The sequence below is a fragment of the Lonchura striata genome, chromosome 10, assembly GCF_050655825.1.
Source record: "Lonchura striata isolate lonStrDom1 chromosome 10, ASM5065582v1, whole genome shotgun sequence".
NCBI lineage: Eukaryota > Metazoa > Chordata > Aves > Passeriformes > Estrildidae > Lonchura > Lonchura striata.
This window is the reverse complement of record NC_140712.1, coordinates 14,484,052-14,508,244: the sequence shown is the minus strand read 5'-3', so window position 1 is coordinate 14,508,244 and position 24,193 is coordinate 14,484,052. Positions and strand designations below refer to the sequence as shown.

At 37.5% G+C, this 24,193-nt stretch overlaps 1 protein-coding gene across 2 annotated transcripts; it reads left to right on the top strand.

The window, feature by feature from the left end:
* The first annotated feature begins 604 nt into the window (after positions 1-604).
* Positions 605-22,537, top strand: COPS2 (COP9 signalosome subunit 2). 2 transcript variants are annotated; one of them, XM_021537514.4, is made up of 13 exons: positions 605-676; positions 9,988-10,101; positions 11,138-11,215; positions 11,808-11,933; positions 13,231-13,320; positions 13,437-13,514; positions 14,341-14,515; positions 15,521-15,699; positions 15,843-15,895; positions 17,940-18,037; positions 19,793-19,875; positions 20,943-21,001; positions 21,782-22,537. In XM_021537514.4, exons 1-13 carry the CDS (start codon positions 623-625, stop codon positions 21,924-21,926), a joined length of 1,332 nt encoding a protein of 443 aa, XP_021393189.1. In that variant the 5' UTR covers positions 605-622; the 3' UTR covers positions 21,927-22,537. The 2 variants fall into 2 exon arrangements, with proteins under 2 accessions (XP_021393189.1, XP_021393188.1); XM_021537513.4 differs by having other exon boundaries at positions 13,210-13,320.
* Positions 22,538-24,193: the final 1,656 nt, after the last annotated feature.

The following is a 24,193-nucleotide window of genomic DNA, read 5'->3' as shown; positions in this document are numbered from 1 at the left end:
ATCCTCATGACACCCATGCTTTACACAGGAGCCTCTCTGTTGCCTCTTTTTGAGGCTGAACAGGCCCGGCTACCTTAGCCCTTCCTCACGAGATATCTCTCCAGACTCTTGGCCAACTTATTAGCTCTGCTGGACCTGCTCTAGGAGTTCCGTATCTCTTTTCTACTGTGAAAGCCACAACTCTACACAGTACTCCAAATGCGGCCTCATCAGGGCTGAGCAGAGGGGCACGATTACTTCCCTCGACCTTTCTAGACGCCCTGCCACCAGGCTCGCAGCCTCCGTGGGGGCTCCGGGCTGGCAGCGCCCCGGCCGGACACACGGCAGGCGGCCCCGGCGCCAGCCCGGCGCGCTCCGGGCAGCGGCAGCGCCGGCCCCGGAGCTTCCGGAGCGCCGTGCTCAGGCCCCGCCCGGCCGCCGTTGCCAGGGCCGGTCGCTAGCGGAGGGAGGGAGCCGGCGGCGGGGCGGCGCGGATTGGGCTCCGAGCGCCCCGGGCCGGGGGCGGGCGAGGCGCGGGCGGCAGCGGTTCCGGGCGGAGCGCAGCCACATTGGGCAGCGCCGCGCGGGCTTGTGGGAGAAGGGGCCGTCCCCGCCGCCGCCCCCCGCCCGTCCTCCGGCCAAGATGTCTGACATGGAGGATGATTTCATGTGCGATGATGAGGAGGACTACGATCTGGTAGGGCGCGGGGCGGCGCGGGGGCTCAGCGGTACGGCCGGGGGTGCCGCCGGCGCGGCGCCGCTTCGGGCCGCTGCTGGTGCGGCGCACCCGCCGCAGCGGCCGCCCCGCCGGGTGCTGCCCCGGCGGGGAGCGCGGACATCCAGGATGAGTTTCCCTCCCGGGGAGGAGGATGCGGGCAGGGGCTGCGAGGGGCGGGCGCTGCTGTCGGAGCGGCCGCTCGGCCGCCTCTCCGCGGAGCAGCAGGCCGGCTCCGGCGGGCAGGTGGATAGGCCCGGGCTGGAGCCCCGGCCCCGGGCTGGAGCCCCGGCCCCGGGCTGGAGCCCCGGGCTGGAGCCCCGGCCCCGGGCTGGAGCCCCGGGCTGGAGCCCCGGCCCCGGGCTGGAGCCCCGGCCCCGGGCTGGAGCCCCGGCCCCGGGCTGGAGCCCCGGGCTGGAGCCCCGGCCCCGGGCTGGAGCCCCGGGCTGGAGCCCCGGCCCCGGGCTGGAGCCCCGGGCTGGAGCCCCGGCCCCGGGCTGGAGCCCCGGGCTGGAGCCCCGGCCCCGGGCTGGAGCCCCGGGCTGGAGCCCCGGCCCCGGGCTGGAGCCCCGGCCCCGGGCTGGAGCCCCGGGCTGGAGCCCCGGCCCCGGGCTGGCCCCTGTGTCCCTGCAGGGCTCACGCTGAGGGGGGACTCCGGCGCGCTGCCTCCTTCCCTCTCTCCTCCTGCCCCGGCCCAAGTGTCGGGCACGAAGTGAAGTGATAAAGTTGCACGCCCTTCTCCCCAGCCGCGACTGCGAAAGGCCCTTGGGGCAGATACCGTTCATGTGCTTGTGTGAGCAACAAACTAAGGGAAAAGTAGGGGGAAGAGAAAGGGGAGTGAGGAGAGATGGCCTCACGGCCGGTTTCTGATCCAACGCGCCGAAGGGTGCACTTATTTTAACTTTCTGTCTTTGTAACCTTTCTACCGCTCCCTTTTTGTTTTTAATTGTAAGGTTTGGGGTTTTTCATGTTGCATTTAGTTAAATGTTAACATCAAGTTTTGTCCTAAGCCTTTAAAGTTAAAAAATTGCTGTTTGATTAATTATAATTATATTTCCCTTACGTTATACTGGAGCTTGAGGTTTGCTTGTTTTTTGTTTTGTTGGCTTTTTTTTGTTGTTGTTGTTGGGTTTTTTTTTGTTGTTGTTGTTGTTGTTGTTTTGGTTTGGTTTTTATTTTTTCCTTTATTGAACTTTGATTGGGTTTTTAAAACTAGAGACTTTTTTTAAAAAGAGTTGTGTGGTAGAAACTTGAGAGTCTATTTCATTAATTTCAGCTAAACCTGTACTAACAGTATTGCAGTTTCACTGAAAAACTCCAGACACTTGCTTCTGGAAGACTTGCTTTTGACAAGACACATTATTTTGCAGTCATTGCTACTTATGAATTCACTTTAAATGTTTACCTGATTTTATTTGGAATAGTTTCTGGGCAGTTTTTGTTAGGAACTGCTTAGAATAGTTGGATGATATTAGATACAGAATAAAAGCATCTGCTTTTGGTTTTGAGGGTTTTTTTCCATTCGTGTAAGAGTGCTTGTTTGACAGGCATTGTCATCAAAACCCTAAGAGCTGCTCATGCCACTATTCCAAAAACTGTTTGTGATCCCCTTTCAGTATGAATGAATTCACATACTGTAGAGACAGGGTTACTGAAGGAAATAGAGACTGTTAAAAACATTTTCTTCCACAATTAATTTCCATTAGTTTGTATTAACACTGAAATTTGTGTTCTTATTTGAAATACTGTGGTGTTTTTTCCATGCGATAAAATCACAAGAATATTAAAAGACAATGGAATTCATGTTCCGTGTCCTTCCATAACATGAGAACTGGATATGTAGAGACACCACTGGAATTGGATTTTTCAATCTATACAGATACGAATAAAAGTGCAGTTCAAACTTATACTGCTTTATGTCAGTTTTCTCCAAGAATAATAGGTCTAGTGCTTTTTTCATGTGTTTCTTTCTTCTGAAGTACTTTATTTCTTATTGGAAAAACCTTCCAAATCTGTGGCAGATTTCTGCTTCTGACTGTAGTTACTTTCACTGGAACATTTTCATTCTCATTAATTACCCTTAGCTCCAACCTTTCAAAAATTTTAAAATACTGCTTGTAAAATTAGGAGCATGTTAAGTTTTTTTTCTTTTCAGTATGTAATGCCTATGTAAAGCATCAACTAATACCCAAGCTTCAGATTTTTAAAATTTAATTTCAGTTCATGATTGATGGGGGAGAAAACTCAAGAACTGGAGAGTAAAAATATTCCAGCTAGATTAGTTTCAGCATTCTGGGACTAACAAACCTTGATTGACTGTTGTTTTTGAAAATGCTTGAGACTGTAATTGTAGTGTTCCACAGAACTGTTTCAGAAAAAAAAGTTTAGGGCCCTGAACATAGGGCCTGATTTCTTCCTTTCATGTGGATAGCTAGTTAAATTAAGAGAAGACTGTGAGGGGATGTGTGGTTCTCAAGGTGAGCATCATGGCCGCTGCAAGAGGCTTTGCAACAAAAAAATGAGTACAAAACATAATTAATACTCATAACAGTGCGGAATTGAAAGTAAAAGAGCATATGTGAGTTCTGTGAATACCTTTTTAAAGAACTGGAGGAAAGGCAGTGATTACAAAAAGAGTCAATGAAAGAAGCAGCTATTTTGTCAAAATATGGTGAAATTAGGTTCAGGTCTCCCAGGGTAGCTGCCATCATAACAATAGCAGTGAAGACTCCCCAAAAAATGAATTTTGTCAGCTTTTATTAGAAGTGATTATGGCTGTTCCTCTTTAACATGCACTTGACCTGCTGATTATGTAGAGCTAGTCAGTTAAATTTCCTTAAGTGTGCAAATATTTCACACTTGAACTGAAATGTGAACAGATATTCCAAAGTCCCAGATCTTTCCCAGCTTCATAATGGAATTTTATATAATTAGACTAATTACTACACTGTTAAACAACTGAAGACTATCCAGGGTGTAGTGGATTGTTTCTGTTTAGTTTTTCAGTGGGTAAAAAGTCAAAGCTTTACATGTAAATTACCTCAGCCACTCCTACAGAAATGGAGTTTATTCACCTGAGTCTTGATATCAGGAAGAAATTCCATTTATATTTGTGGGTGGATGAATCTAGATTCACAATTTGCTAGTAATATGCTGTGACAGCTTTGATTATAACATGAATTATTCCACTTTATGCTTCAATGAACAGAATAATGTTTACTGGTCATTATTAAAGCCACTCAATTTTAATTTCTAGTTTGGTGCTGCTAGGTGCCTTACATGATTTCAGTACAAGTTATTTTTACTAGATCCAGCTTGAGGGTGGAGAAGGACAAACAGGGAAGGACCATTGTAAATCTCATTTTTGTTTTCGGTTTGGGACAAAAGACTATATTTAGAATTGACTTGGAGGCTAAACTCAGTCTTCCTCTAGAAATTGATTCTTCCAGGCACAATGACAACACATTGACAGTTGTTGTCATACATCTACTGGATTATTTATTTTATTTTAAATAAATAAGGAATCTGTGGTGTTCTTAATGAGTCATCTTACTGTGTTCTGAAATTCAACTTTAAAGTTAATCTGAGCAAAGGTTGGACTAATGTATTTGTCTTTTTACCTTCCGGAGTTGTATCATTCCAGATGAACGTGGAAGATGTGTAACAATTCCCATGAGCAGCCATCAGTTTGCACCCTGCTGAGATGGCTGCAGGTTCATGAGGATTGGCACAACTCAAATATTGGGAGCATCCCTTCAGGTTACTGAGGATTTCCTGTTTCAGGATGTGATTATATTAGGATATAGGCAGCCTTATTTCAAACTACATGAGTTGGCTCTCTCTTTCTTTCCAGCCTAGTGAAATACAGTCCATTACAGAAGGAATTTTTGTATGTTACCAAATGTGATAACCAATCTCATCAGTAAACAGAGACATTATTCTGTCTTTTATTGCTAACAGTTGAAATTTCATGTGGATGTTGTCTCTTCTTCCCAATTGCTCATATTTCACTATTATCATTTTATGAAATACATATATATTTTGCAAACAAGAACGTGGTAACGCTGCAAAAACAAGTACTCCAATCTAGGGAGGTACCAAATCAAGCATATCTATTTGGCCCTCTTCTGTTTCTTAGTGAAGTATAATTACAGTAGTATGTGATTAAAAAAAAGTTTACTTCACAGAGGACATAGGAAGTACTGTTCTCTAAATTATTGATTCATATTTTATATGGATTCAGCATGTGTTGTGATATTTTTATGTGTTCTCTTCAGAATCATCTTCAAACAAAGAATTAATATATTTGAGGCTTATTTTGCTTATTACCATAATGTCTCAGAAGGAAGTATTGAGGCAAAAAGCCTGAGAATAATTAGTCAGTAAATTCTTTCTAAGCATTGACAAGTGTCGGTAGGTTCTGGTTTTTGTTGGCTCCTTTTGACAGTTATTTAGGGCTGTGTTTAGAACAGTGCTCTCTAGGATCTGATACACAGCTGGGTGTTAAACAGACATAAATTAGATCTAAGTTATGCTGAAAACTGGACTTTCAGAAAAGGGTGCACATAACTACAGGAGAGCCGCACAACAGAGGAAGAAAGAAAACAAACTTTTTTGCTGTAGTCTTTACATGTCATCATACCAGGTTTTTCTTTCTGCAGTCTCCCGTCTCATTTCTGTGCATCTTCCAACTGAAAAAAAAAAAAAAAAAAAAACAAAACAAAAGCAGAGCACTGTCTTTCATGGAACTCTTCTGACACCATTGCAAATCGCTGGTTTCACAGGCTTCTATTCCTGGTGTCAGCCCTGGTGTGAGCCAGCAGGCACTGGATGACTTGCAGAGCTAGGGAACAGCAGCAGAAGAGAGACCTGGAATGTGGAAAAGAAACCAGGACTCCCAGTGCATGGCTGAGTGGTTGCTGGTTTCTTGAACAAATCGAACTCTTGTTTTTACTCTCAGGGTTTGCCTCTGTCTTTTTCCTCTTTGCTCTTTTGCATTCCAGTCTGATTGCTTTCTTTATATTCATGTGCCTGGATACCAGCTGGCAAATGCACATAGAACCTGGTAGTTGCTGCTTTTCCTGGTGCCTGCAGGTGAGGAAGAGCAAATGCAAAGAAAGTTGTGCTTAGTAGACTTGCTAATGCCATGTTATGAAACAAAGTAAGCTGAAGTAAAATCAAATTTGTACCAGACTTCTCGGAAACAATTGCACTTCATAAAAAATTTGTTTGAGTCAGTCAAATGGATGAAGTTTGGTAAAATCACCAGCAATTGACAATTGACAGTAATAAGTATTTCAACAATGTTCTTGAAAGATAATATTTTACAGAAATAGAACTCTTTGTATTGTCTTTTTTCTGGAAACTTGCCTGTATTTAGATACTTTCCCCTTACTCCTTTTTTTACAAAAGGTTTTCAAAGTAGGAGTTCAGTTCCTGTAGTGGTGGTGAATGATAAACAGAGGAGCACAAGTTTAGGTAATCACTCCAGTTTCGATGTAGAAGTTAGGGAAGTGCGTCAGGCAATAGAGGAGAGCAGAAAATTGGTAACAACATTAGTTTTCACAAAATACTTGTATATTTGTTTTTGTTCACATAGAACTTTATAGGTCAGTGTACCACGAATAGATAAATGCCACACATCTACATTTAAATGTCACTGATACACTATTACAGTCTCCGTGTCCCTGTCCCTTATTCTGGCCTTGAGCACAGGGGCCGCGCTTCAGGACCTGTAATCTCTGGTGGCCACATTGCCAAGGCTCCTGCCACAGGTCTCACAAAGCAGGCAGGAGCCAGAGCCCAAGCCACTGCCTGCTGCAGGGATGGGGAGGGCAGGCTCGGAGGAGCCGGGAGGGCTGGATGCTGCTGGACCGACTGCAAATGCATCCGTGCCTAAAAGGGATGACTAAAGCAACTCGGGTGAACTGATTTCTGTGTGTGCTCATTTTAGAAGCTCGGTATTTTAAAGCTGTTTACTTGATAAAATTCTATAAAAACTTAATATGTGACATAATAAAGACTTCTTAATTAAATTGGTTTATTGATAGTAATTTAACTTTTATTTAAACTATTTGAAAGAACGATGTTCCAGACAGAGTAAAGTTCATCAGAGGTTTTATCTCTGTTACAATTGAGCTAGTGTAGTAATTTTCTTCCTCCAAAAAGCAATGGGATGGCTTAGGATTGAATATAACTGATTACATTTAGAACATTCAGATTTTCAACATAGCAATGCTTAAATAATATCCTAACTTATTTAACTGCATTTTTTCAAACTCTTACCAGGGCTTTCTAATTTCTTGAGTGATGATAAAAACCCTATTTGTTTGTTTCAATGATCCTCAGAAGAAGGAAGAATTCAAGGAGTTTCAAAGAACAGTTCTGTGTACTCGGACTGCTCTTTTTTCATTTATACTTATAGTGTTGATATCCATTTGAAAAATACCAACAGGACCTTAGTTTTAAAAATTCCTAGGCTTTTTACTTTTTTTACATCAGCTAGAGATAAATTATATCATCCGGCTACTTTTATATCTCAAAGTTCTAATTAAGGATGTTCATCACTATGAAAATTGTTAGGTCTGGATGCTGTAGTGTAAATTTTTAGAGTTACGTAGAAATCCTATTTGTAAACCATATATTTCTACCTAATTTGCAGCAAACTTCCTACCTGGAAGGTTTGAGCTGGGGAAGTTGTTCAGGCAGGAACCAGGGGTGTTGAAAATGAGGGTGAGGAAAGTCTAGGCTCTTGTTATCTGACTTTATTGTTAAAAGAACTTTTCTGTTTTCAGAACTGAGAAGGAAATTCATCTTTTTCTTAATTGGAACTGTGAGGATACAGCTTTTTACTTTCCTCCTTTTTTTCTTTTGACAGAAGCTTAATGTTCTTGCATTCATATCCTACTGCACTAAGCCATCTCTGCATCAAAAGAAGACAGTGCTTGTCCGTCTGAGTATCAGCACTGGCATAATTAGCATCAGTGCTTGAAATAAGATTCAGTATCTACATTTTTTTTAACATTGTCTAAAGATTAGTGGCATTAGCTCATACTTAGTTTGAGGTTTCAAAGTTTTCACAGCCATTAAGTCTAAATATGTCTTTTTTAAAATAAACCACTTTACATTTTCTGGAAGTAGGAAAGCCTTATCTCCATTACAGCTTTGAGTCCATATCAGCATCCTAAGTCTGATGTGAGGCACATAGGCATGAAGTGAAGAAAAAATATAGCTGTGAAAACATAAACCAGTACCTTTGATGCATTTCAATGCAATTCCACTGGAGGAAAAAAAAATCAATAGACTTAACACTTCTTTATTATGTATTAATATTATGAAATTATCTTTATGGGATATTTAAGTAGCATTGAGAGAAATTATCTGAAAAAAGGCTTCCTGCATGAATCCACATCCAGAATCATTGCCAGAGCTAAGAAGAAAGTTCAGATGTTTCTGGCTTGAGGCTAATGGAGCACGTTGTCTCCTAAAAGGAATTAATTTAGTTTGCTTTCCTTTTATCTTTGCAAATAGACACTTCTGCCAAAAATATTCCCCATTGTCCAAGTTAAGGATAAACAAGACATCAGCTGATTATGCATATCTTAAATGCTTTGTTGTTTAATTTTTGGCAGCCTGTATATATAAGGTGCTTGATACAGCTGTTGACATTGGGTGTGTGTACTCACAGCTGCTCCATTGGAGTTGGATCAGTAGGATAAGGAGTTTACAAAAACAAGCCAACCAAAATGAGAGCCTGCCCAATTAAATAAGACACTTGCTTCCTGTTTGCTGTTTTCAGAATCACATTTTTGTAGTTCTGTGGGAATTCAGAAAACAGGTTTATGGAATTCACAAGATTTTTCAGTCCATTCATTCTTACTAATGATAATACTTTGTTGGGTGAAAGCAAATACATACCTGGACAACTTGCCTACATGTTACAAATAGAAACATTAAAAGATAGAAGGACAAATGTTTCAAGTACCATGTTTATTGAAACTTGGTTTGACTGTAGACTCCAAGTATTAATTTTTGCTTTAGAACTTCAGCAAACTTAAAACTTTGAGAGATTTCTTACAGTGCGGGGAGGAGAGAGCTAATTTAAAACTTTTCTTTTGTCTCATATTTTTTTCAGTCCTTCCTGTGGTTTTGGAGGAGTCTATTAATAGTAGGAATATAAAAATGAACAAAAGAATAAATGTGCCTGACAAAGTACAGCAATAGTAAAATACACCCTAAAGGAGGAGACCTAACTGTGCATTGCTTATGTTGGTGCAAGGGAATGTTACTCTGATAGCAGTAACTTTGAGATTTAAACAAATTCTGTTAAAACAGTTCATCTCCTGATAGCCAAAATCCTGTGCAGAGAAGTTACCTTGAAAATGCAAAGGTGTGAAGTGGTTTTGAATTCTGTAAATATCCAATTAAATTATTTCTTGAGCTTTTTAGTGTTTTGTAATTTGGACATGCAGCATTGTCCTTTAGCAAAAGAAGATAAAATATGCAGGGATTTTTCATCCAAAGAAGTCTCAGAGTACTTCTTAAAAAATTAAGTAGCAATTGTTCAAGTAAATACTTCACTTTCTTGGCACTAGTGTACATAATGGATAATTATTTGATTAAATGATTGTGCCTATGCTGCACCTCAACATCTTTGACAGCATTTTTAGCATTTTCTCAATCATCTCCTGCTTCTCAGGGCAGAAGCAGCTGGTGTTATCATCGTTATCCTTTCTTTTAATTTCCTTAGACAAGGATGAATCGTTATGGCATAGGAAGGCAGATTGCAGAGGGATTCAGGGAAGCATTTGATACCCTCTAAAGCTGAATCATTACTTGTGTGACAGCTCAGCCACAGCCTTTTCTGTGACTAGCAAAGGCTGAATCATAGAATGACTTCAGGAGGAGCAGTGGGCCGCGTGTTCTCTCCCCTCCCAGAAATGACATTTGCTCTTGGGCCTCTGTGCTTAAACTCCAACATTGGCAGAATTTCAGTAATACAATCTGTACTTGTCATAAAGGTGAAGTTGGTGGAGCTGTGAGTTCATTAATACAGAAAGAAATCTGCTGACAGGCAAATGTTGGTGGAGTGAGCCTGGCCTAATACTGGGAGAGAGGGAAGATGATTATATAGGTCCATACCTGTTTGGTTTTACTATTACCTGTTAATACACAAGCATTCCATGCCAGTTGGAGTAATTTACTGTTTACTATTTTTCAGCAGATTATTACATGTTCTGAACTTTTTTTTTTCCTCTGATTTTTTTATGTTGTTTTTTTTTCTTAAAATGTAGGAATATTCTGAGGACAGCAATTCTGAACCAAATGTGGATCTGGAAAATCAATACTACAATTCCAAAGCTTTGAAGGAAGATGACCCCAAAGCAGCATTAAGCAGTTTTCAGAAGGTTGTCTGTCTTTATATTCTAGATCTTCTTTTTATATTAATTCACATTTTAAAATATTTGGTACTGTTTGAGTTATTTTCTGAAATTTTAAGAGTAAGATTTATCTTTTAAATTACTAATGTGCTAAGTTTATTATTGAGTATCTTAAACTCCTGGCTGATTGCCTTTCAGGACCATTCTTAGGGATAATAAATAGGACATGATATAGTCTTATCACTGATCTGACTTTTTAATCTTCAGGATTAGCTAAGTTATTTAAACAGTTCTAAATGTGTTTTCATGCATCAACAATAGAAACCAGATCCATTTGGGTTTTTTAATAAAATGGTGTTTTCCCCAGTGTCTTATGTAACATTATATTTGCTTTGCTATCTGATTCCAAAGCTTTAAATGTATGAATACTAAATAACACAGTTTCTTTTCTTCATCTCAGTTTTAAATTTTTAATGTTTGCACACTGCTGTGAGAAAGCAGTATGTTAGATGCAACTTTTTAAAGAAAAAAATAGATTTTTGCATCTCTTTGCTCATTTCTAGTGTATAAAAAATTATATACATGACTTTAAAAAAAAACTTTCTAAAGTTTTTACTTAGAGAACGTTTCTTGAACTATGTTGCATTAAAACTAGAAGTGTTTCTCCTTTTGTGAAGGAACCATAGTAATTCAGAAAAGCTTTTTAACTTAATTTAGCCAAAATTTAGTTTTGCCAGAGGTGCTATGACTATTTTTGCTTGTGTTTATGGAGTGGTGTTAAAATGTAGTGTTTGGTATTAGGCCTTGGCTGTTAGACAGCAACAACAACAATGATGGTGTTCACCCTCCCTACGTCAGCTAAGTCATGAAAACTGAGGAGATACACTCTCACTTTTTCAATAATACCAGGAAAGAATAAAACTGAAGAACAGGGCAGAGTCAAACATTACTTTGTAAGGAGCAAAGTGGGGGGAAAGGGCATGTATGGGATATGTGTATTTTAAACAATTCAAGTTTGAATAAAGTTTTTATAAATATTGTTTTAAAAATTCTTCTTTTTCAGGTTTTGGAGCTCGAAGGCGAAAAGGGAGAATGGGGATTCAAAGCTCTGAAACAGATGATTAAAATAAACTTTAAATTGGTAGGAATTACAGTTATCACTTGGGAGTAAATAGCATAAATATGTATTTGATCCAGAGATCTTAAGTTAGTATTGTAATTTATAGCTATGACAACTAAATCTACCAGAACTTGCCTTTTGCAGCCTTTAATGGCTACTCACAGATATGGCAGGGAGATGATGTGTTGTTTGCAAGTCAAAGGCAAAGTGGATGCAAAATAACTGCTGTAGTCAGCTGGTACTCCATGCAAGTGTGAGGCTCAGTCCTTGCTGTGCTGAGGTGTCACACCACTGAAGGTGGTCATGTTTCTCTGTGTACTGCACCAGGACAAAACAGTGAAAAATCTATATGCTATGTATGGAACCCTTCCAAAGAGTTGTGTGGCCAGCTCTGTTTTCTTCATTGAGATGAATATTTCAAACGTGTATTCTATGCAGTCCTGAATTTATTTCTGATTCTGTAGGTTATGAATAAAGTGGTGATAGGAAAGTTTTAATAGCAACTACTACTGCATTGTCTTTCTTTATGCTTTTTCCTGTATGTAAATTTGCAAGATAGCTCAGTTTCAACAATTAAAACAAAAATTATAATGTGATTTTGTTTTTCTTTTAGACTAACTTTCCTGAAATGATGAATAGGTATAAACAGCTATTGACCTACATACGGAGTGCAGTTACAAGGAATTACTCTGAAAAATCCATCAATTCTATTCTTGATTATATCTCTACTTCCAAGCAGGTTGGATCAGCAATTCTTTTATCTTCATCGTTTCCAGTTTGTATTTTTAACTATGGACATTTTTTATGTTTGGTTTGGGCTTTTTGATCTTAATAGAGGAATTTTGGGTATTCATTTGCTGTTATATGTAAAAATATATTTCCCACATGTAGTGGATTCTGTTAACACAGATAAATTTTCACGAGCTTGTCCTTTTTTGGAAACATTTACCTGGAATTTCTATGTTAATAAATAAGAACTTTTTTTTAGCATTTTTTAGCATAGCTACACAATGTAAGTGCCCACTCAGATATAATTTTTAGTCAAATAATGTGGGTTTTTTTATTTTGGGGGGAGAAGGGAATCTTTACAGTGAAGTGTTGGTGTGAAATACTGCCTGTCCAGTGCACTGTGCTAGTGAGGTACATGTCCTTAGATACACAGCCCAGCTCCTTTGTTTTGGTGTTGTAGAAGCTTTACAAAGAGTAGGAAACTCTTCTCAGAAAGTAGCACTTTCGTCTGGAGGATCATTGGTTGTTAGTGCCAAGTTCTTGGTTATTAGCACAAGCTGAACGCTGGGTTACTCTTAAGGTCTAAAGGATTCTCTTAGACTGTCCCTTCTTGGCAGAGGTCAATGTCTCCGGTGTGTAGTTCAGCCAGACCCGGAGGGACAGTCTGGAAATCTTAACTTGATATATAGTCACAAATTTGTTACCCCCAAAGGAACAGTGACCATGAACAATACTGATGCATTCTTTGTAGAGCTCTTGTAAAAGGTAACACTTGGCACTTTAATTTCCATTTCAGATGGTTTTTTGTTTGTTTGTTTCATGCAAAGAAATAGTTTGATGCACTCAAGAGCTTTCTTCCACTCAGCACTGCTACTCCAGAAGGAAGAAGGCATCTTTTACTTTCCCCACATTCTTCTTTTTTGTAAAGCATATTTTCTTTTTGATATGTAAATTATTTTTATTTTTTTAAGTGGAAGCAATATTGCCTGTGTTTGTTACAAAACATCAGAGTTCTGTTCCTTGGTTGTATAAGATGGGTTTTATAGTTGACTTTCATTTTTCAGATGGGTGCAAATCTTAAAATGTGAATACTTTTTAATTATATCTGTTTCATATAATAAAAAGTAATGTAGTTAGTTTGGTTATTTTAGAAGCTGTTTGCAGTTTAAATGCAAACATTAAGTAAGATGCAGATACCTTTCTTATTTTTGAAGTTCAAGCATGCACTTTTAGTTTGTTCAGATTGACTTCATTAACAGGTACAAATTTGCTGTTTACAATTATAGAATTCTGATTTTTTATGTCAGATGGATTTGCTTCAGGAATTCTATGAAACAACACTTGAAGCTCTGAAAGATGCTAAGAATGATAGATTGTGGTTTAAGACAAACACAAAGGTAAAATATATAACTTCCTATTTTTTGCTTTTCTTTGACACCTTCAGCTAATTCTTATAAATTATAATTGTGAAATTGTAATAGATCTCAGTACTTTAACTTTCTTTTAATTACAGCTTGGCAAATTATATTTAGAACGAGAAGAATATGGAAAGTTACAAAAGATTTTGCGTCAGCTGCATCAGTCTTGCCAGGTACCTTTATATTCTAAATCACTGTGGCTTAGTAAACAACACTGATGCTTTTTTTATTTTTTAATATATCTGTTGTTGGCCTTTGAAGCATTTTGCTGAGCTTTAATACAAAGAGAAGAAATACTGTGCCTGATTTTATTTGTTAGCTGCTTGATAACATAAACAAAAAACACTAAGTGCTTTATGCCTTCCTTAAAGATGATTTTTTAAAAATTATTCACAACTGCTGATTGGGTTTCTCTTCAGGAGCAAGGATGAAAAGCACATATCAATAATCTATAATGCATGGACATTCATTTTAAAGTATAACAAAGATTCCAAGTGAGCTTTACTCAAAACTGAAAATGCAGTTGTTACTTTCCCATCAGGAAGGGGAAGAAATAAATTAGCCATGCAGTCTGCTGCGCTTGTTTATGATGCTTTTCCTCCTTCAGTATGGAAATAGGTTACAAATATCTGGGAAATGGTTGTGTTAGAGGCAGCAGAAGAGTCATATGTGTTACCTATGCATTTGTGTCAGTCATTGTATTTATATACTAAGAGTGTGGCTTAAGGAAAATGGAAAAGAATTAAGGTTAAAATTTTGAGAAAAATATTTAATGGAAGATACTGATATTTTAAATAAAGGGCTTCAAAATGTAGCCTGTGGTAAGTACTTTGAGTACTATGTTTTCTATTAGTAGTTACATCAGTATTTCAGAGTTTCAGGAATATTCTTGTTTTTGACAGGAAATTAGAGTATTTGGTTATCAGTGTTTTACTAGTATAAAACTGAAATTGCTGTTCTCTTAAAATTTCACAGTATTTATTACTTAATCTGTCCTAGACTGATGATGGGGAAGATGATCTAAAAAAAGGTACTCAACTATTGGAAATCTATGCTTTGGAAATTCAGATGTATACAGCACAGAAAAATAACAAAAAACTTAAAGCACTATATGAACAGTCATTGCACATCAAGTCAGCCATTCCTCATCCACTGATCATGGGAGTTATCAGAGGCAAGTTCATCTTGAATTTTTCATTTGTCTTCTGTTGCAGAGATTTGTTCCATGAAAATATGATAACCAGTGGTTTTTTTCCAGTTCCACTATAAAGACAGAGGCTTCTGTAGATTCAGTCTCATCATTTTCTTCTTGCAGGACTTCAGCACTGCAGTTTTGGTGCCCAGGTACCCGAGGCACTGGACAGAAGGGCAGGACAGTTGGCAAAATAACTGTTAGGAGAGAAGCAGTAGAAAGAAAAGAGGAAGACTTGCTGTTTGGCACCATGGCAGGCAGCAAAAGATGAATGCAAAGGCATCTGCAGGGCATAAAAACAAAGGCTTGACAGGACTGCTGGCAGAAGGGACTGCTGTTCCTGCAATTCCCTTTTATAAATTTGTGTCTCAGCTTGCTAAAAATCAGCAGGAACCAAAGGGCTTTAAAATGTTTTTAAAAATATTATTTATTATCTGCAATAATGAATTGTAGCAGAAACAAGCCATGTGTTTTGAAAAAAAAACCAGCTTTGTTCAGAACACTGTTATACCTTCCTCCTTTCCCTGGTGTAGATACTGCACAGACAAACAGGCAGCACTGGGTACTTCAGAAATAAAAGGATATAGAAAGTATTTCTCATTTTTTTCTGTGTGGTTTTGCTCAACAGGTAGGGAAAATTCTGTATATATACAAAGTCTCTTGCCATTGAATTGGAAATAGAATTTATTTCAGTTTTTGCAGTACTTTAACAGAATGGTGACATAATTATTGGCTATGAAGATTAGTGTTCTTTAAGTTCTATGGTGTAGGTTGGGTTTTGTTTTTTCTTCTTTGGAATGGGTTTATTCAAATGGCAGTGCTGTATGTTAAGGCCCTAATGCTTTTTTTTCCTAGCAATTTCAGAGAACCAAATCACTTCTGAAAATGTTTCAGTAATCTATTTAGAAATAGCATGGAACTTGAGTACAATTATTGTAGTTAGCAACAAGCACACAGTGTTCCTTTTCATCTTTGTTTTCTTTTCAGAATGTGGAGGCAAAATGCACTTAAGAGAAGGAGAGTTTGAAAAGGCACATACTGATTTTTTTGAAGCATTCAAGAATTACGACGAATCAGGGAGCCCCAGAAGAACCACTTGCTTAAAATATTTGGTCTTAGCAAACATGCTCATGAAGTCTGGAATAAATCCATTTGATTCTCAGGAGGTATTTTTTTCTTTTTCCTTCACACACACACCCACGCCCTCATCCCCTCACCCTTTTCTGAATATACAGAGAAATTACCCAAAGGATGGAAATGAAAAAAAAAAAAATCTGAACTTGAATATTATGCTTTCTGTTCTGCATAGGCTAAACCATACAAAAATGATCCAGAGATTCTAGCAATGACGAATTTAGTAAGGTAAGATTTTCATTTTTCTGGAGAAGAGAACAAAACTATGAAAAGAAAAAAGATCTGTTGTCCAGACCTGAAAGGGAACAGTTTTAGAAATGCCTTTTCTCTGCACAGTTAACACAGTTATTAATAAATATTGGGCAAATATTTGAGGATTGTTTTTCTTTAGAAACTTACTATGAGAGACCATAGTATAGATGCCACACTATGTAGGAGTATCAAAGCTGTCTGCTTTTGTCACTTTATGGTGTGACAGAAACCTAATTTCTCCCCTTAAATAAAGTTGTCTCATGTTGTACTGCTACTGTTCTTTTTAGGCTCTGGCTGATGGAGAAGAGAAATTGAGTTGAGTGACATAGCCTACCAAAGCCAGTAGAATAATTTGCTGCATGGAATACGAAATAATTTGCTGTTAGGAATATGAAACTTAACTCTGAATGATCTTCTGATCCATCAAACAAGTGAAAATCAAAAGAAAGCCTCATTACCTCTACCTCATAGGCAACTGTGAGAATTTCTAGTGTGTGACGGTCATTAGATCAATGAACTGAGGCAGGTTTTGTACACTGGGTTTTGACACACACCTAACTGTATCCTCTCTGGCCTGCCTCTGCTCCTTTCCCATCTTTTCCCTACAAAAGCAGTAATGTCTACTCATTTCTTGAAACAGTTGATGCTGTGTTGGAACAAATAGCTGTGATACTGCTGTTGTGCTTTACCATTGTATACATACAAATTGTTCCTGAAAGTGAGGATATTCATCCATTATTGACATGCTGATTGAATAAATTATTTGGCAGTTTATTAAGGGACTACTTCCAGTAACTCATTCCACTTTAGATGTGTTTTTTTCTAATTCACTGTCATAGTTTCATGTTAATTTGAGGCAGAAGGAACTCCAGATGGCCTTACCCAATCTGATTTTACTCATATTTCTAATTTATATCTTTTATCTTGACATTTGAGTATAACTCCTTCTTTAAAATTACTAATGCAGTTAAAGCAGTATTGATAAGAAATATGTGAAGATAAAATTAATTTCAAAGATTACAATTACTCTTTTAATCCTTCCTATACTCTACAGTGGGAATTTGCATGCTTTACATATGACAAAAAGAGACTTGTGAAATAAACAATAAAATATACTGAACTGAAATTCCTTTTATTATTAAGTAAAAATTACTGGTTTCATTGATACAGTCCATGCCACTCACATAGCTATTTATAAGCTGCTCAAGTTCTACCTTAAACTTAACAGGTCTTTTTCTTGGCCATTTTAATAACAGACAAATTTCTTTTTCGATCAGTTTCAAAACAATCTTAAAATGTACAGAATATGAAGGACAAATAGATGTTGTTATTAAAATGGTTGATGTTGGTATTAAACAGGAGTTGAAGGTTTTGTTTTGAAAGAATGTTTTTCAAGAAATAGGCCTTTCTTCAGAGGTTGCAGCTCTTGACCTGTAAATGATGCCCTGGTGGCACCTTCTTCTTGCAATGCTTTCTCAGATGACAGGATTGACCCATGAAAGGATATATACACAAATAACCTATAAATAAAAATCTAAAAAGTAACATTATACCAAAATGACTGAAGAATAATCCTGGAAGTCCGTATTTCTTTCAGTATTTTCAGCATTCAGCTTAAGCTGAATACTGTAGAGACAGCAACAGCCTTGTAGACTCTTTTTAGCTCTTATTTGTTCCATAAAGTATGACTTCATGAAGCCTAAATTCATGTAATGATACTTCTCAAAACAGGGTATTTAAGAATAGTTTCTTAAAGTACAATAGTTTTGAAACTAGAGTGCACTTGTGGAACAACTAAATATTCATACTACATTTCAGTAAATACTGCTAAAATTGAAACAGGAGAAAGATAATTTCTGTTGCATTTAATCTTCAAATCGAGTTTCTGCTTATAAAGGTTCTGAATATAAATATTTTCCACCAGTGCTTAATACATATTTTTTTAGAAATTGTGGAACATAATCTTATGAGTCTGTTTTACTTTTAAAATTAAAATTCAATCCCTTGTTTTTTTCTGAAGTGCCTATCAGAATAATGACATCACTGAATTTGAGAAGATTCTAAAAACAAATCACAGCAACATCATGGACGATCCCTTCATAAGGGAGCACATTGAAGGTATTTTAAAGGCTATTATAATAATTTTTGTTTTCACTACTTCCTAAGTTCCTTTTTTTTTTCTTCCCCCCCCATCCCCCCCCATCTTGGTTTATTTTTCTTTAAGAGTTTATTGTAATTAGTTGTGGATTATTCCTTTACAAGTTATTTAGAAGTTGGTCAGGGCTAACTTGCATCCAGGCATGTGGCGTGACTGCAAAGGTATGCAAAACTGATGGCAAAAATTCTAGAAGAGTGGATATGGTAAGATATCTATGGTGGTGTTTAGACACTTGAATATTTTGTGTGTTGTTTCTGGAATAGTGAAGTGAGAGCAACCCTCACCTGTAAAGATGGTTTGTATCAGTCTCATTCAGTTTGATGTTTGCTAGTTTATAAAGTTAATTTACTGCTTGGGATTACAGACCAAATACATAGACAATGTAACAAAGGTTGCACTAATAAATACAGAGTAATATAATAAATGAAAAGATGCATACTTTTCATTTCAACTAAGCAATAGTTGGAGTTATAATACCTCTATTTAATAGAATGGGAGCACATTAACACATGCCTTTCTGCTCCATTAATGTGACAATATAAAGTTACCTCATCCATTTTTCTTGCATCTGAGTATTGAAGAGTCTCTTCACTTGAATACAGTGCTCAGTTCTTCAGCTCACTATTGTTTTTAAGAGTGTGTCTGACTGTGGCAGTGCAAGATCATTTAGCTGGGTAGTTACATGAAAGAAAAGAGTTAAACCTAGAGACCTGGTTTTCTCATGCTTGTTTGTAAAAGAGAACAGGGCAAACAGCAGGGGAAACTAAATATAACCCACTGCTGCTGTTCCATGTGGACTGCTGGTGAGCTGCAGAGGCTTGGAGGGAGGCTCGGTAAGATTGGAGCTGGATTAGAGCTCACGGAGGAAGGAGTGACAGACCTGGAGAGCAAAAGGAGGGAGCTGAATCAAGGCACTGAAGGGAATTGAGTGTCACTCCTTACATGCTACTGATGTCTCGCCGTGTTCAGTCTGCAGTGATACATAACATGTTCAGGGTTATGTTTACATACCTTGCCTCGTTTTAATCTCCATAGTTTATTGAGACACATAATCCGGTGTCCAGTGGTATATTATTATATAAACAGTCCTTGTTTAAACAGGTAAAAATGGACCTAGGCTTTTTTTATCTGTTAATTTATAATTATAATTTACGCTTTCATTTTATCCCAACTGTCTTTAATAATGTAAAAATATATAAAACAATGACTGCACTATTTTATCTAAACAAAATGAGCCTGTCCACACAGACCATTTTATACAACTCATTGTAATTACACCATTAGGCCCTGACTTTTAACTTTAAATGTGAATATCCCCCATGAAGTTAAATGCACAGACATTTAAAATTACATAGCTTTAAAAACACCCCTTTTCACTTTTGTACATGGCAAGCATTCTAGCCATAAACTAGTGAGGCAGACATACCAGGCAATGATTTCTATGATTTATTCAATTAACTAGAATAATTAAAATTTTTACAAGAGAACATGCTGCTCCATGTTTGAACAGTTTTCAGCTCTGTCTGTCTGCCTTCAGTTACATATTGCTTGGATCCCTGGAAAAGGAGGGTCCTTGTTATTTTGCTGGACTTCCCCACCCACTGAATTACACTAAACACCATGATTTTTCAAGGTAGTATCTTTCTATATGGAATGGTATTGCAGCTTTATTTCAATACTGTTGTTTTTATAGTGTTTGTTTTCTTCTCTTACAGAGCTTTTGCGAAACATCAGAACACAAGTGCTTATAAAATTAATTAAGCCTTACACAAGAATACATATTCCTTTTATTTCTAAGGTATGTGTCAGTAGCCTTGCATTTGCTTAAGTAAATTATTAACTGTGAATAAAAGCTTTTAAATAAATACAGTGCTTTCAGAAATAGAACATCTAAAATACACTCTAAACCATAAAGTAATAATGATGCACTGCTGGCAGCTCTGCAGTGAAAAAATGTAAATTTCAAGTGTCATCCAACTGCTTATGATAATATGTACTATGATACACTTCTAAAATACTCAACTACCATATTCTACGTGGTGTAGAAAAATCACATTTCTTGGGAAAAGCATAAGAAATTTGTATAATAAAAAATGTAATTATGAACGTAAATTTTATGGACATAATCAAATTTTTAACCCCTTTTGTTCATAAGCTATCTTCACATTTGTGTTGTACAAGTTACAGAGCTGCAGCAGTAGAACAAATCAAGTATTATCATAGAATCCCTGATTTCACTGCCTAATCTGCAAAGAATAAAATAAAAACCCAGTGGTAATATATGACTATTTTTATCTCCTTTGAGTCTGTAATTTTGCCAGCAAAAATCCACAGCATTACAAAATATATCATGAAATATTAGGGATGCCTGTTTTTATGCTTCAATTTTCATTAGAACTCGGTATGCTTTTTTTTTTAAGCTAGACTTAACACTTGTAGAACTTGCTTGAGCCAGAAGATGCAATTATGTCTCTAAATGTTTTTGAGTGCATATCCATTAATTTCTGATAATTATTGTCTTAATTTAATTCCTGGGGTTTTGTGGTTGTGGTTTATTTTGTTGTTATTTGGTTTGGGATATTTTTTATCTGTTTTTTCAGGAAGTCAGTAAGGGGACTAATTTCTGGAGCTTCTAAAATTTTGCTTTCGCCTCTTCAGCTTTTTCTGAGAGGTTACTGGTCTCTTGATTCTTGGCCATGTGTCCTTTGGGTGGAGGTCTTTTGCTTAATAGATCATTACTGAATTGATACTTATGAACAGTAAGAATCAGAGGTTAAACCAAATTCTGATTATGAAAATAAATATTGGAGGGTTTTAACGTTGCAGAACATAGTAGCAGCATAATGAGTTTTCTTTTTGTTTCAGGAGTTAAACATAGATGTAGCTGATGTGGAAAGCTTGCTTGTGCAGTGCATATTGGATAAGTATGTACCTGATTCTTGATTATTGATCTTTAATTACTTCAAAGTAATTGAACTATAGAGGAAGCAACAAAACAGTATTTTGGGGCATTGTGATAATACTGGTTGATTCTAGAAGTGAAAGGTAATGGTGCTGACTTTGGATTTGCTTGGTTTCTGAGCAGTAAAGTAAGTTTGAAGGATGGGACGCAAGAAAGTTATGCAGGGAGATTGACTAGCATCTTCTTACTTTGATTCTTAATTACATAAAAAATGCTCTTAATTATGATGAAATTATGAAAGTCATTATTCTTAGTAATTGCTGCTTACACCTATTTATATTTTTGAGTGCATTTTCAAGTTGACAGATTAGTCAACTTTCTTAACTAGAAAAATTTAACTACAATTTTTAAAACCTACTTTTCTGGAGAGTAACTTGTTATAACTGCTACAAAAGTATAATCCTACACAGGCTTGTATTGTTTGACTTCTCTTCATATAAATCTCCAATTTTCATGATTCTTCGTCAAGAACTGTTTGTCATATTGCTTCAGACTTCGTGTGGGGTCATAGCCCCCCAATGCATAGGGTCCATGCATTGCCCAATGAATTAGTTAATTTGATTTCCAGTCATGATGACAACTTAATAGGCAGTACTGCCCAGGACAATAATTATAAAAATGCTGAATTCTGAAATGGAGCTTGTGCCTCTTGTATAAGACCTCTTACTTTACCTCTGTTTTATTGTTAGATCCTATTTCCATGTCCATTAGCAATTTATAGTTTTTATTTATTTACTCCTAGCACTATACATGGCCGAATTGATCAAGTCAACCAGCTCCTAGAACTGGACCATCAGAAGAGAGGTGGTGCACGTTATACTGCGTTAGATAAATGGACCAACCAACTAAATTCTCTCAACCAGGCTGTAGTCAGCAAGCTGGCCTAACAGAAACCAAGCTTCTACAAACGTACTTAAGGCAACAGTGCAGTGATGTAAACCTTAAAAGAACTGGGAATGGCAAAACTACTGTCGGTTGGTGTGCCCTGAAATTATTGGAGTTATGGCAGAAGTGCTTTTTTGATCAGCTGGTTTGTGTTTTGCTGCTGCATTTATCCCAAGAAAAAAACAGCTTTAATCTCCAGAAGAAAACCAAAATGCCACGGGATTTATGCTGTATTGACATCTTGCCCTAAACATACAACATCCTAGTAATTTGTCAAGGGGCAATTAATGACCAGAGAGAAGATTTTTGTCATGATTTTAAGTACACTGACACGTTACTGTTGGTTAAATTTAAACATGTTTTACCTGCAGAAATTCTCTCACAGAAATAACCTGCAATAACTTGAAATGCATACCCTTTTGAACACTTCCTTTTCTCATGTATAAATTGAAATGTTTGCTGCATTTTGCAAAATGTCAATTCTCCAAAAATGTGTCCATATATTTCTGTACCTGCAGTGTAGTAAAGGTTTAGAAGAAACCCCATAATTATAGTGGCATACTGTCACTTAGGTTTCAAGCAGCAAAATAAACAGTGCAGTTCAGAAATTGTACAGTTTGTTTCTTGATGTGCTTTCATTATACTTGAATTTTAATTGTGTTATTTTTTTAAAGAAAATAGGTATTACTTGATCTTATCACATTTGTGAAGGACAATATGGAGATTCTAAGTCTAAACCCCTTGGTATGTGTGCTGTTGATTTTTTTTTTTTTTTCCCTTGAAATAGTGGAACATAAATACTAAAGAGCTGACATTTAGCAGTCTTGCTAACTAACTTTAAGCTTCAAGATGCCAAACTATTATCAATCCTGTCTAGTTATGTTGGTGGCTATTTGGCATTTCTCAGGGATATGCTTGGTTTTTATTTTGCTACTTCAAGAATAGAGATTTTCCACGTAGCTCCATAGGAATAGAGATGCAGACACTGATTGTTCTCTCTCTTTGCCTAGTTTTTGAGCAGATTCAGTGTATGCAAAATGACACTGTGTGTATGGAGTGCTGACCAAGTGCAGTGACCTTGCTGGTAGTGGAATCTGTTCTGACCCAAATGTATTGCAGTCCCTTCAGAGCTGCTGTTCCCTATCACAGTATAGCCACATGCCTTTTGTGTACTAAGATTTTGGGATCATCAGATCATTTTAAAATAAATGCAGCGTTGACCACTTCAGATTTTATTCCTGTAGCAGATTGGAGCTGACAGAAAAATTCTCTTGCAGGTCTCAGAAATGTAGTAAAAAGGGTCAAATTTTCCATAAATGCAATTTAAAGCAGAGAGTAGTGGGTGATGGTACACAAGCAGTGCCACACACAGACATTGTAACAGTAGATGGAAAAATGTGTATGTAGAGTAATTAACAACACCTCAAAAATAATGAAAAAGTCTAATAAATTACAAATGTTCATCACATACATGCAAGGCAGTGTGGTATACTCAGTGTTCTAGGGCAGGATTTAAATTCGTAACAGGGTATAATTAAATAGGATAAAATTAACTTCAATCTGAGGAATAGTTATGTCCCTTAGAAAATTATTTTGGTCTGCAGCTGTCAAAGCAAGTGATTTTTTTCCCAGTGTTTACACCATAAAACTTAATGTGTACCATGAGTAGCATGATGTTGAATCTTGGGTGAGAATTTCTTCTTCACTTATGTATTTTTTTTGCCAGTAGGTGTTTTTAATTTATCCACTTACTTAATAGTAAAATTTAAATTTTTAAGCAAAGTTTTTTTTTCTTTTGTAAAATCTGTATATAACATTTGACTAAAGCACCTTGTATTTTGTTTCCTTATAATGCTGTGATGTGTAATGTAGTTTTTACTTTGAAAATTCCAGTAATACCTGCTGATGTGAAGTTGAACATAACAGTGCGCAGTCATTGGGACCCTTACCAGCAGATCCAGAGACTTTATATTGGATAGCAAATCTTGCAGGGTTCTTCCTCCCATGGGGACAAGGGATTGTCACAGCTATTTCAAGGTTCTCCTTCCCATGGGGACAAGGGACAGTGACAGCTATTTATTTGAGTAGGTTTCCTTTCTATGCTGTTTCCTGCCACCCTTGCTGTGGGAAGGAACAACTCTTCTAAAGGAGGGGGGAAAATAGAACTGTCCATAAACTTAAAATCACTGAAAATAAAAGTCTTCTTGACTTTGTCTGTTGTACCTGATGTAACCTTTTCCATCCCAGCTATGTCTGCTGGGGAGGCATT

What these genes read in the sequence shown, in the direction of transcription:
- COPS2 (XM_021537513.4), top strand. Translation starts at nt 623, where the DNA reads ATGTCTGACATGGAGGATGATTTCATGTGCGATGATGAGGAGGACTAC. An exon ending in GATCATGGGAGTTATCAGAG is followed by an intron (nt 14,516 to 15,520) that starts GCAAGTTCATCT and finishes TTTTCTTTTCAG; the next exon opens with AATGTGGAGGCAAAATGCAC. An exon ending in GTGCAGTGCATATTGGATAA is followed by an intron (nt 21,002 to 21,781) that starts GTATGTACCTGA and finishes ATTTACTCCTAG; the next exon opens with CACTATACATGGCCGAATTG.